Source organism: Orcinus orca, chromosome 15 (assembly GCF_937001465.1).
Source record: "Orcinus orca chromosome 15, mOrcOrc1.1, whole genome shotgun sequence".
NCBI lineage: Eukaryota > Metazoa > Chordata > Mammalia > Artiodactyla > Delphinidae > Orcinus > Orcinus orca.
This window is the reverse complement of record NC_064573.1, coordinates 57792782-57807118: the sequence shown is the minus strand read 5'-3', so window position 1 is coordinate 57807118 and position 14337 is coordinate 57792782. Positions and strand designations below refer to the sequence as shown.

The window sequence follows — 14337 nt, the reverse complement described above, 5'->3', positions numbered from 1 at the left end:
TCACACATTTTGGTCGTAAACTCTAAGTCATGACATAGCTAGATGGTTAGTAACAGGGATGCTGGAGCCAGATTGCTTGGATTCTAATCTTGGTTCTTCCACTTAGTGTGACTTCAAGCAAGTTACAGGACTCTCTATTGCTTAATCTCCTGATCTGTAAAATGAAGATGATAATAGAACATATTTCAACAAGTTATTATGAATTTTAAATGACTATAAATCACATGGAACAATATCTGGCACATAGTGAGTACTGCACGAGGGCTAGCTACTATTAATATACTCATACATTAACTTCTTTGCTAGGAAATACAGAGTGATAATAACTACCAACAATTTAAGTACGTTTTCTAGTTCAGTGTCCTCTCTTAATTAATTTCCTACTTTCTTCACTGCAATCCTGCCAAAGCACTGCACTCCCCTGCAATGTTATCAGAAGTTGAGTAATTAACTCTGCAGAGCTCTGTAGAGCTTTGTAGAACTCTAACTCAGGTTGGATGGGTACTAGTAAAAACTTACACACAAATTCTACCATTTCTACCAATATAAATTTTAACGTGGAAGTTATCAGCTGTATGTGTGAGGGTGAAAATCTGCTATTCCATCAAGAACCTTTTTTATGCTCTTCACACATAAATCTGTTCTTTTTCCCCCAGAGCCTGATGTCGCTCATATTTATTTAGCAATATGAACTGAACACCTGCTTCATGAAAGATCCTTTATTATGTACTACAAATTGCACAAGGGAATCTCGAATGCTGAGCTTTGCGTTCTCTCTTTCCTATTTTACTCCAAAGGAGATAACATATCTTATTGTGTAAACAGAATGTGAATATATTGCCAACTATTAAAACACAGATGCTCAATTATGTAATTGGTGGCTCTAAAAACTAACACTACAGATTAAAGATTACCTATACACTGAAATCCTTAAAAAGATGTGGAACACTTTTCAGTGGTTTCCTTACGTTTTTCTAGAAAGAAATGTTTTATTAAACTTTGTAATAACTCATCTATAGAAGAGAACACTCCTGAAAATTGAGAAACACTCATGTAAGGCTTGAAGCTGATGGCTTGGGATCCTTGAATGGACTAAATGTCAATTTCGTAATCCGTAAAGTGGAGAAGTGCCATCTGCTGTCTGGTTTAACTGGCCTCCAGCCAGTCTATAGTATTGAATGAGGTCCCACTTTTTGTAATATAAATTATTCTGGGACTTTCCTGGGGGAAGCAGAAATTTAAATCGTTACCCTTGCTCTTTAGCTATTTATAATGAGGAGAAGAGAGTAACATTTATGGAACATTATTAAAAGACAATCCACTCTTAAGAGCTAATTTCTACACTACTAGTGTTTACTGGAGAGTAAAGGAGAGGAAGGAGGTGCCACCCAAAAGGTTTCACTGAAGAGGCGGCTGACCTTGCACTGAAACTCAAGGAATGATGAAAAGGGCTTACAAAGGCAGGGAGGAGGGCAAAGCATTCAGGCCAGACGTGGAATCATAAATTTCAGGTATGGAAATCTGAAGCATTTTGGCTTCATGAGAGGATCAAGGAGAGCCTGATTTGTCAGGAGTTGAGACAAGGTATTAGAAAAATATGAGAAATATGTTAGTCAAGAAGGTTTTGAAAGCCAGGCAGAGGTTCTCAGACTTAGACTCATAACGGTTAAAACACAACAGAACAAACAAAAGAACATTCATGTGTTAAAGCAGGGGGATGACTTGGTGAAAATGAAAAGGAAGATCGCTCTGCCAATAAAGGGACCATGAGTTTTGAAACAGGTTGAATGAAAAGGCTCAGTGCTTGGTATTCATAATTTTAAAACATCCACTTACTCATTAAACATATTAATATTAGAATCTTTAAAATATTTTCACTAGTGATTTTAATGTATTTCAAACATAAATGACACTCCCCTTTAAAACAAACTTCCCTAGCTTGTCCATAATGGATCCTACCATTTCCCTACATGCCCAACCACTAGAGTTCCCCACTGGGGCCTCAGCTGCTTTAGGAGAGGCAAAGCTTCCTAGCTACCAACGCTTGCTCTGCTGCCCAAATCCTACTGCACTGGGATTGGAGAGTAAGGGTTGAAGGATTATTATTTTAAATTCCAACATTAGAAGGTTAGCACTATCTGCTTGAGTTCTCTTAAAACTAGACTTCGACTATCTGATATTTCCTTCACATTAAAGAAACACCATACCAAATATTTTCCGTGTTCATTACTTACAGGAGAAACTCACCGACTCAAAAGATGTTTCTGACCTTCCTGACTGGCTGCTTGGTTTTTTCTCATGGTTTCAATCTATGTGCTATAACTCTATACACTAAATCTGCCTGTGCTTCAGTCATTACAGACAATAAGGCTCCCCATATTCCTCTTCTGCATCTGAGATCAGAACTGATAAATCCACCTCTTGAATCCACTGTGCCAAATTCCCCAGAGATGAACGTAAATAAGCCACATTCACTGACAAATACGTAACCAATTTTGAAATAAAAAATAAAATAAAAATTACAAAATCTATCCAAATGTGAATTTAAAGGCATTCCGATGCCATCTATGACATCTGAAATTATAAATTAAATATTAAAGACAATGAGAGTAATCAATTCCAAAAATCCATGTGAACAGCCGAAGTATTATTCAGATTACTTCTTAACCTTAAACACAAATAATAAAGTTTAAAAATAAATGGACACCAAGGGGGGAAAGCGGCAGGAGGCTGGGGGTGGTGGTGTGATGAACTGGGCGATTGGGATTGACATGTATACACTGATGTGTATAAAATTGATGACTAATAAGAACCTGCTGTATAAAAAAATAAATAAAATAAAATTCAGGAAAAAAAAAAAGTTGCTGATGTAATGGATAAGTTCCGAGCAAATTCTTCTAAAAAGGGATATTCTGAAATTTTTGTATCTGACATTAAAATGAGTATATATTTCAAAAAAAAGAAGAAAAATGTTTATAATCCAAGAGACTAGGAAAAATTATCCAAGTAGACCCAAGAATGAATGAAAAAAATTAATAAGGATTAAATAAATTAATATGATAGAAAAAGTAGGCTTAATTAATTAAAGGTAGTGACTTTAAAAAAAAATACTGCCAACACAGGCAAGTATTTACATTCTGACAGACATAAATTTTAGGAAGAAAAAAGGAGTAACAGCTACCTTCACAGAAAATTTTAAAATTATGCACCTAAACAAATGTGTGTATGTACATATATATATTTGTGTACATATGTGTTTACACACACACACCCCCCAACATATATTGAAATTTTAAATGAACTTGATGTTTTGCTAGAACAAATACACATTACCAAGTTCATACAAGTTGGGATTGAAAGGAATATAATCCCTAAACCATATCCATTGAAAAATTAATCAAAGCATTAGGTCTACAGTGATGCCAGACCTTGGCATAAAACTGTATATAATAGTTTTTACAGATTATATGTGTTTACACCAAAGTTTAATAAATAGCTCCAAAATACTGAAAAAGATTCAAAGTTCTCAACATGTTTGTACCAAGATTAGCATAACTCTGGTAATAACAAAAAGAAATGATATATCATAGGCTAACCCCACTTACTAGAATAGTGGTTAAAAATGCTAAAATGGTAGCAAATCATATTCAGTAGCATAAGAAAAGAATAATATAACACAAGTAGGGTTTAACTAAGCAATGAAATTATAGTTCAACATTAGAAAAACCTATCAATGTAATTTCCTAAAGTAATTGCCTTTTAAAGAAGAAAAACAATACATTCATTTTAATAGATGATACAATCATTTGATATAACTCAATCTCTACTCCTGATAAAAGTAACTACAAGGCTCAGAAACCCAGAACAAATATTCTTCTTAATAGTGAAACTTAGAAGAATTCATGAGAAAATCAAAAATGTATCAAAAGATCTCCATAATTATTATTCAATGTTATAAGTGCTTGAGGTTGGTTCAATAAGATAAGAAAAGTAAATAAGACGAATAACTACAATCGTCCCTTGGTATTTATGGGGGATTGGTTCCAGGACCCCCAAGGACACCAAAATCCTCAAATGCTCAAGTCCCTTATACAAAACGTTGTGGCGTTTGCATATAACCTATGCATATCCTTCCATATACTTTAAATCATTTCTAGATTACTTATAACACCTAATACAATGTAAATGCTATGTAAATAGGTGCTGGTGCACAGCAAATTCAAGTTTTGCTTTTTGGAACTTTCTGGGATTTTTTTTTTTTCTGAATATTTTCAACCTGCAGTTGGTTGAATCCTAGAATGCAGAACCTAAAAATAAAGAGGGCTAACTGTATTTTAAAGATTGGGCAAATAAAACTTTCAGTATTTCACACGATGTCTGCACAAATTATAAAATCAAATGAAAAATTCTAAGAAATAAAAAAGAATTTTCAGAAAGGAAACTATAAGAGAGACTTTTGTGAGTAACAAAAATACTTTCCTTGTATATCCACAAAAACAGACAAGAAGATACCATGAAAAACCCCTATCATTTAAAATACCAATGAAAGCCATTAAGTTCCTAGTAACTAACAAATGAAAAAATGTGTAGGAAAAAATATGAGAGGAAATCATGAAATTTTACTGAAGGATAGAAGATACAAATGAATGGAAAGACACAATTTTTTCTCAGTGGGAAGATTCAATATTTTAAGATGTGAATTCTCTCCAACAATCTTTAAATTCAATGAAATTCTTAGTGGAGTACTAACAAGATTTTTATTTAATGGGTAGTGATAGCCTCAATGTAAGTTCATCTGAAAGAAAAAAATTTCTGAGAAGAGGAAAGAAAATTTTGATTCTAAACAATGATGGCAAACTTGTAACAAATTTAAATAAACAAAACATAGAGTCATAGTAATTAGGATAGACCCTGTATACGTAGAGAATTCACTTATCATAAAGGTGCAAATCAAACAAGTAAAAAAGATGAAAGAATGAAAAAACAAGATGTTGGTCAAGCCAAGGCTATCCCCTTGGAAAAGATAAAGTTAGGTTACCTACTTTATCCCATTCCACAACATAAATGCCAATAGTGAAAGTTGTCAAGAGCCTCTGGAGTCTTGGAGATAACAGTAAATAGTCAGTGAGATTTTCCCTGACAGGCCTTATAGGCATCATGGCCAGGACCCCTGAAGCCCTTGCCTCCACTGCACTGAATCACTGGAAATCCCACCATGTAGAAGAAACTGGGGAACCAAACCGGGGTGCCCATGGCTCCTTATAATCAAGAAGGAGGGAAGTCAAAAATGTGTTTATGTCACGGTGAGAAGTTCTAGAATGATTTTCAGTACAGATGCAGAAAGAGTGAAGTTGGCATCTGTGGGCTACTTTAGCAACTAACCAATTTGTTTAACATTTCAAAGTAAAGGTATTATGAGTAACAAACAATCCAAAGTAAGTCACACTAGAGACAGGTTCCAATGAAATTTTTTTGAGTGTCATTACTGCTGAAACTTTTACTTATGTCATTATTGACATTCAATCAGTTTTCAGAAAAACAAAATGAAAACAAAAACGAAATCTGAGTGACTAACTTACCCCAGGAAGCTCTATCTATAACTGCCATGCAAGATCATTTTCTTTCTCTTACACTGTCAAACTTTCAAGGATCCTATATGTAGACAACACGTGTTCAATAAAGATTTGGTGAATGAATAAATCAATGAATCAGCAAAGAATGAAGAAATAGAAAAACGTCACAAGCATTGTGGTCACAGAGCTGCCATGGAAAAGCCTAGAAAACAGGCCTACCCAACCTCCTCTTCTTTAGCAACTCAACGGTGCAAACACCATGTTTCAAGTTCTGCTTGGTGTGTGCACAGAACTACACACAGTACTTTCTTGTTGGCTTATAGAACAGGTGAAGTCAGCTAGTGGACAGACGAGAGGTCAGAGACAGAAGCTTTCTAACTACCTAACACTAACACTAACTAGAAAGTGGGGAGAACTGCTGCAGGCATGGAGCAAGACTTGCATTTTAGACCGATGACTTGCAGCCACGGCGAGGATGAGATGGAGGGTATAAGCTAAAGTCCGGGAGATCACTTAGGCGGCTGCTTCAGTAACACAGAAAGATGATGAGTTTCTGTACTAAGGAAGTAGTTGTAGGAAAAGAGGGGAGTAGACATATTCTAGAACTGTGTACAAGATAAAATCAACAGGTGTCAGAGAAGACAAGTAGAGGTGAGGCTAAGACTTGGGGCTGAGTCTTGGGCACATGGGTATCTCCAGCTGAGACTGAAAATGAAATATCCTGGGCAAGGCCTTACTTAGAAGAGGAATCCTCGGTCACGGGGTGGGGTGGGGGTGGACAGCACACCATGTAAGGTCTACTGTAGGAAACTCCTCATTTCTAGGAGTTACCAGTTTGCAAATGACTTACTTTGTTTTCATCGCTAAGTGGGGTGAACTGGAGATTATCTCTGAAGTAGAGATATTCTCACTTATTTGCATTCCAATGCATGGTCTTAAATGGGAAAGTAACAGCTGAATTTAAAGCCAGTAGGTCAGAAACTGTGGGTAACCCTTAGCCTATCGGTGCTATAACCTGTAGTGAGTGCTACTGATAAAAATCACTCACATTACTTTATGCTTCTTAAATGATCACTATGAAACAAAACAAAACAACCTCATAACCAAAAATCTAAAAACACAACAGAAAAACTCATTCACATGGGGCTAACAGCATTATCTCCCTGAACAATGGGGGTGCCCTGGGAGTGCGTTGTGCATATCAACTACCCGGTATATCAAACTCGACAACAGACGAGAAACTACTGCCCAGGAGGACGCTGAATGTGCCCCCTCCATCTGCCCATCTTGTCATGCTCTTTTGCCTTCCATCAACTTGCCAGTGGAGAACCACTACCCTATCTAACAGGGTCTCTCACTTCTGGTCCATTATGCCACACCCTGCCAGGGCTCCTGCACAGAAACACCAACTGGGGGTTCCCAGTGGAGGTGGGGCGGGGGGAGGAATGACGGGAGTTTGAGACAAAGAAAAGTAGAAGTTCTACTACTCAAGGCCACGTGAGTGAATCTGTCGTAAGTGGAGGGTTTGTTTGGATGAGTCCTGAGATCCAACGCTGGATACACAGGCAACAGTGGGGAGCCTTCAATATCAGGAGGAGGAAATTTTAATTTATCCTGCAGGTAAAAGGACTTCTGAGTTAAGATGGCAGAGTTAGGACAGATCATCTGTATGAACTCAGACAAGGGGACAAAAGTTAACAAATCGCTCCATGCTTGATGCTCCTAAAGAACACTGCATCAGTATTAATTTATGGAGTCCTCTTTCAAACTGATCTATTCATTCCTCAGTTTTGAGTCTCTTTCTTCCTAATTGTTATAAGGTTGATGGGTCTATTGGCAGCTGTGGTTTCCTCACAGTGTTAGTTCAAGTTTTTCTCATCTGTTTGAAAAAAATTCTTCTTCTTGCCTTGAATTTGCAATTTTGCCCTGACATGCAATCATCTGAGCATGTGATGACTTACCATGGAGCCACTCCTGGGAACTGCAAAACTCCCTTCTTCATCTTGGGACCCATCTGACAGGGTAGTAATGTTGAAAGACGCATCATCTGGCTAAATGGAGAAATGAAAGCACCATTCTTATTCAGGCAAATACTTTCTAACATGTTTGTGTATTCCACTATGTGTACGTATTTAGATATGTGTGGCAATACACGGAGTTATGACTGCCAGGGCATGGGCAATTGCACCAGCCCTTCAGGGCTCATCACTGCGAACCAGCTAAATGCCTGGCCCTCTGACAGACCCTGGCCCTGTGGCAGACACTGCTCTTGTCTGCCACAAATTCCATTTTCCTTAACAATATCTTGGTTTTGTTCCAGGGAGTGAGGTGTGAAACCAGAGAACTTGATTTCCAGGCTTCTTTGCAGCTAAAAGTGATCATGTGACAAGTGTGGTCAATGAGGTGTAAATGTAATATTAAGAAGAGTGCCTCCAGAAAAGTTAAGGCTTTCCTGACCAAAAAGAGTAGGGTCAGCTGCTACATGCTCATGACAGCACTCTAGGTGACAGCCTGGAGTTGCCAGGCATCTTGCTCCAATGAGGATGATGGATGGCAGAGATGGCTGGGTCTGTGCTAAGGGGCATCACATGGCTGCCCTGTCACACTTGGACCACCCCCTCTTAAGCATCTCCACGTGGAGCAAAGCAACTCCGACTTTCCTATTACATGCAGCCAAACACAAACTTGTCTAATCTTATTTATTTTAAACAGACCCTAGGACTATCTTTCACAGTGATTAGAATTCAATAGCAATAGTACCAAATTGTTTTTTCATTTATAAAGCTTGAAGTAGATTTTTGCTTTAGTGTACAAGGGCATTACTGAAATTTAAGAAATGAATATTCTTTTCTTTACTGAAGGAAACTTATGGCAAAATCGAATATATTCGATACTTATAAAAACATACGATATTTTGTTTTTTAAAAAACTGTCACTCATCTTTCTTGACCACATTTTCTAAATTTTCTATAGATGGTATGTGTTAGTTTATAAAATAAACATAGGACTCTTGGGCTTCCCTGGTGGCGCAATGGTTGAGAGTCCGCCTGCCGATGCAGGGGACACGGGTTCATGCCCCAGTCCAGGAAGATCCCACATGCCGCAGAGCGGCTGGGCCCATGAACCATGGCCGCTGAGCCTGCGCGTCTGGAGCCTGTGCTCCGCAACGGGAGAGGCCACAACAGTGAGAGGCCCGCGTACCGCAAAAAAAACCATAGGACTCTTTTTTCTTTAAAGGAACAAATAGAACAAAAGATCTAGCTCAAGAAATTTAAGTCAAGATGGCAAGCTGACAATCACCTAACTCCCCTCACCCCAAATCACTAAAAATGGCAGAAAACATATATATATATATATATATATATATATAAAAGAAACAGATTGTTAACAGCAATGGAAACCAGCAAAGAATTCCATAGCTGATAGAAATTTCTAGAAGAAAAGCTAATAGAATTGATTTGGTAAAATAAAAACCTCTACTTGAAAACAGCATAAAAGAAAATTTTTTAGAGAGGGAAGAGAAAAATAACAGAATGTACAAAGAGTAGGAAATCCAGTAATCAATCAAAATTAATAAAGACTTGCATTATGATTGCAGACTTTAGGGGCCCAGGGATGGTAGTTCCACCTGAAAATGTGCTGGTGTCTTCTGCCTTGTTGAACACTTTCAGCCCTGATGGAGGCTTTGGTGGGTCATCCCACCCTCTTGCTGTGACAGGATTCTGATAGACAGGGGTACAGTGGAGGGACTGCGGAGCTGGACTTGAAAAAACATTCAGGATCCATAGTCTTGGTGAGAAGCTCTCCCTGCACTGTAAGCTTGGGGACACTTGCTGTCACCCGACAGGAGATGTGCACTTCCCTAATCAGATGGTGCTTGCACATGGGCAGGACTCCACTGCTTGTATCACTTACTGCTATGCATTCCAAAAGCTAGCACGTTCTCCACACAAGATGTTTACGTTTGGAAAATAACTGGGAAAAACTAAATTTTTGTTTCTTAGTTGATACTGAAAATAATGAAAAACAATTTACATGGTAATCTGTTATTTTTCCATATGAGCTCACCCACAAGGACCAAGCTTTAGTTGACAACATCCTCCACTTAGGATATAAGTTTAAAAAATTAGTTTCTGTTGTTGTTGTTTCTGCCTGTAGATGCTTTCTTTAAAGGATAGAATTTAGTTATTTTTGATTTATTGAATTATTCCTAGCTGAGTTTAAGGGTTATGGGTGATGGGGCTGAGGGTGGCTTGTTTGCCAACAATCTGAATTATGTTGCATCTTTACAGAAGAGAAATGAGAATATACATCCTTTATACTAAATGAATGTATTGGCGGCATTATTCATAATAGCGCAAAACTGGAAACAGTCCACATGTCCATCATCAGGTGAATAGCTACACCAATAATAGTATATTTACACAATGGATTATTGTTAGTAATAAAAGGACTAAATTTCTAATACACGCAACAAATGGATAAGTCTAAAAATTATTCTGAGTGAAAGAAGCCAGACACAAGAGTGCATATTAATCTCAATAGGGTTTGCCGCTGCAGGAAAAGGAGGACAACTGACTGGAAAAGGCCTGAGAGAAATTTCTTTGGTGATGGAAATGTTTTCTATTTTGACTGACTGTAGTTATATGAGTGAAAACACTTCTTCAAACTGAATTATATACCTAAAATGCATGCACTTTAAAAAATATACATATATCAATAAAAAAGACAGAAATAATCTCATTCCTTACAAATAATATAATTCTTATCTTCAAGGGGCTATTGCTGCTATGAATCAAGAACCTACAGCTACCATAATGGGTAAATCAGAAAGAAAAAAGTTGTTCTTGGGAAATAAGAATATGTTTGCTGAAATGTACAAGGAGTAAGACAAGCTTAAAAAAAAAAAAAAACAGAATCATGACCAAGAAAAAAATTACTAATCTGGAAGATAAAGATGAAGAAATCAGAGCAAACAGACTAACAGGAGAGAAAATTTAGGAGATACTGAAATTCAATTCAAGCAAAGCAGGAACCATCTAATATGTGTTCTAGAAGGGGGGAACATAGAAAATGCAGAGAAAAAAATAACTTAAGACATAATAGAAGACAATGTCCAGAAACTGAAGAAAGAAATCAGTTCTCAGAAAGAACTCACTGAGCAGTCACCAAGATGAATGAAATAAGGGGCTGATTCTTGTGAAAGTTCAGAATTCCAGCAATAAATTCAAAATTCAAAAAAGTTGTAGAGAGGGCAAACACAAAAAGCTTATTTATAAAGGAATAAGGTTCAGGCAACCAAAGAAGAGAAAAGAAACCCAGATTGTCATGTAAGAGTGCAAGAGTAGGTCAATGAGCAATATGAGAAATGTCACTGTGCGGGTTCTCCAGGAGAGCTAAGGTTTTCTGTTAACAATGAACACTCAGTTGGCACATGTTCCTAATGGGATCCAGAGTTTGCTAACCATCTTGTAAGTTTAAGGATTAAATCCACATGTTATGGTGGCAGCATGAAAGGAAAAAGTTAGAAGTTTCGGGCTAAGGTTGGCAGTGCATTGCACTGCAGTTGTACTAGCCTTGGTTTATCCACCATTACTTGCTCATTTTGTGATTAAAACAAACTCCTACTTGTTTAAACCAAGGTTCCTTAGATTTTCTTTACTACAAAGCAAACACAGATGCAATTGATCATTTTTAACAGAAGGTATGATTGTATTTTGCAGTGAATTATAAATCAATAGCAAATGTAGCTATTTGAGTTTGACTTAAGACATTGGAAATAAACTAGATGGAAAAAAACTAGATCGACTACTTCGCCTTTGAGTTAACTAACACCTCTAATGACTAATTCATTTATGTTGACTACACATAAGGAAAATGTTTCTTTTATCTATACAAGTGATTTGTAGACTAGTTTGTAAGGACTGTAGACTGGGTTGTAAGCCTTCTGTACAGGTTGTAAATCTTCTGTAAATCTTTTGTAAATGCCCAGATTTAGTGGCATTTGTGATCCAGAGTCAAGATTCAACCATGTATAATATATAGACAATAGACAATCATCTGTATTATAATAGACAATTCCTTTATTGTAAGTAGCTTATTGCAAAATAAATGTGTTGGATATTAAAGAAATCATAAAATATTATATGGACTCTTTTGTAAAGGTTTCTTGAGATAGATTATTAAGTATACAATTTGATGAGTTCTGACAAATATATAGACCTATGAAACCATCACCACAGTCAAGACAATGAACAAAACCAGCACTCCCCAAATGTCCTCACGCCCCTTTGTCATCCCTCCTTCCCTCTCCTCCTCACCAACCCCTAGGCAATCACTGATCTTCTTTCCCTCACTATAGGTTATTTACATTTTCTGTAATTTCATATAAATTGAATCTTTTTTGTCTGGCTTCTTTCACATGGCATAATTATTTTAAGATCCATCCATGCTTTGTATATCAAATGTTCATTGCTTTTTATTGCTGAGAAATATTCTATTGTATGGATATATCACAATTTGTTCATGTATTTAGCTGCAGGTAAAACTGGGTTCTTTCCAGTTTGGGGCTATTAAGCTATAAACTTCTGTGGATAAGTCTTCGTATGAATATATATTACCTATGAGTAGAACGGCTGGGTCTATATGGAAGGCATGTGCTTAATATTTTAAGAAACTACCAAATTATTTTCCAAAGTGGATGGACCATTTTACATTCCTACCAGTAATGTATGAGAGTTCCAGTTGCTCTGCATCCTTAGCACCAGTCGATACGGTCAGCTTTTTAAATTTCAGCCATTCTACAGGGTATGTACAGCTATCTCATCATGGCTTTATGTGCATTTCCATAATCACTAATGATACTGAGCACTTTTCATAAGATGATTCACCATCCAAATCTCTTTCTTGGAGAGGTGTCTATTCAAATCTTTTGCCCATTTGAAAAGATGAGAAAAGACCAAACAAAATTTTATCACTGGAAAGCTCCAACTATGTTCCTGAAACAGAAAGTTGATTTGTTTTCAAAAGTAGAGGATTTGTGTGATAAAGTCGAAGGAACTAGGACTTCCCTGGTGGCCCAGTGGCTAAGACTCTGCACTCCCAATGCAGGGGGCCTGGGTTCAATCCCTGTTCAGGGAACTAGATCCCACATACATGCCGCAACTAAGAGTTCGCATGCTGCAACTAAAAGATCCTGCATGCCGCAAAGAAGATCCCACGTGCCACAAGTAAGACCCGGCACAGCCAAATAAATAAATATACAAACAAATAAATAAATGTTATTAAAAAAAAAGGCAAGGGAACTAAAGCTTGGAAATACCAGCAGAGAAAAAACTGTGGATAATTTTAATATAAAAAGAAAGAGTTGGGGCTTCCCTGGTGGCGTAGTGGTTAGGAATCCACCTGCCAATGCAGGGAACATGGGTTCGAGCCGTGGTCTGGGAAGATCCCACATGCCAGGGAGCAACTAAGCCCGTGCGCCACAACTACTAAGCCTGCGCTCTAGAGCCCACGAGCCACAACTACTGAGCCTGTGAGCCACAACTACTGAGCCCATGAGCCACAACTACTGAAGCCTGCATGCCTAGATCCTGTGCTCCACAACAAGAGGAGCCACTGCAATGAGAAACCCGCGCAACGCAATGAAGAGTAGCCCCCGCTCGCCACAACTAGAGAAAGCCTGCGCGCAGTAACAAAGACCCAACACAGACAAAAATAAATAAATAAAATAAATTAATTTTAAAAAAAGAGTTATGTATTATTTCTGTAAACAATAGGGATTATATTCTGGAATAAAATGGGAGAGTTAAGTCAATGACCAAGGCTTTCTCTCCTAAAACCTAGTAGAGTCAACAAAACATAATGAAAAAAAGAAAAAAGAATCCCAGCAACATTCACACGAGTGGTGGTCAGAGAGAAATATTCCAGGAATAATGTAAATTCTTTTCCAAAATCCACCTCCCTCCTAATCAAACGGAGACACTTTTGAAATAGACAACTACTATCTCCTCCAAATCATGAGGGAAAACAACTGAAGGTGTGAGTAACCACATCTGGGGTCAACATGAGCAGAGCCCTTGAAACTCAGTCTCTCCCCAACACCATCTCAGTAGGGAGGAGGGAACCTATTGGATTCACCATTTTGCTCTTTTCTACCTGGGAGGAAGTTAGGTGAGGGAATATGAAGATGGAAAAATTAAAGGAAAGGTAGAGTACATAAGCTCCACCAAGGGAGAGAAAAGATAGCTTAGGATAGAAGTGCAAGTAAAAACAGACGTGAGAACAGGCTCTGGCTAAACCATAAATAAAGCAATCTTTCCCGTTTGTAAACTGACAGAAGCTGGACCTTTCTCCCAACGTTTGCCTGACTTTGCCCTCCTCTGGGTAAGTGGGGAGTGGAAGTGGCTCTGGGGAAAAGCAGGGGGATGGGGAAGGGGAAGGCACTAGACACCTAGGGTGAAGAGTGTGGTCAGAACTAAGATGCCTGGTGTTCGCCCTGCACCAGGGAAGCAGTGGACAACCTGAGGACACCTACTGCTGTCCTGTGACCTGATGTCCATAGCTGGTGGAGCTGTGACTCAATGGAACCAACACTCTTATGAGAATTTTTCAAAATAAACGAAAAATGGAAAGGAACTAAATCTGTCATAAAGAAATGCCTACCATCGTTGGTTTTCTGGGTTTGTATCTGTTTTAATAGAGCATGTAGTTGTTTGTGGCTTTAACTATTAAACTCGGGTTCATTTACTGCTGAATGGCTTCC

The 14337-nt window shown here is 37.9% G+C and overlaps 1 protein-coding gene across 3 annotated transcripts in view; it reads right to left on the bottom strand.

Annotated features, from left to right (window-relative positions):
* Positions 1-14337, bottom strand: part of ARHGAP28 (Rho GTPase activating protein 28) — a 146887-nt gene that overhangs the window by 38511 nt on the left and 94039 nt on the right. For all 3 annotated transcript variants that reach the window (XR_007471828.1, XM_033439376.2, XM_004275946.4), the window contains one exon: positions 7535-7624. Coding sequence is in view for 2 of the 3 variants with exons in the window: in XM_033439376.2 (XP_033295267.2) it covers positions 7535-7624 (90 nt within the window). In the remaining variant the exon portion in view is untranslated. The remainder of the gene's footprint in view (positions 1-7534; positions 7625-14337) is intronic.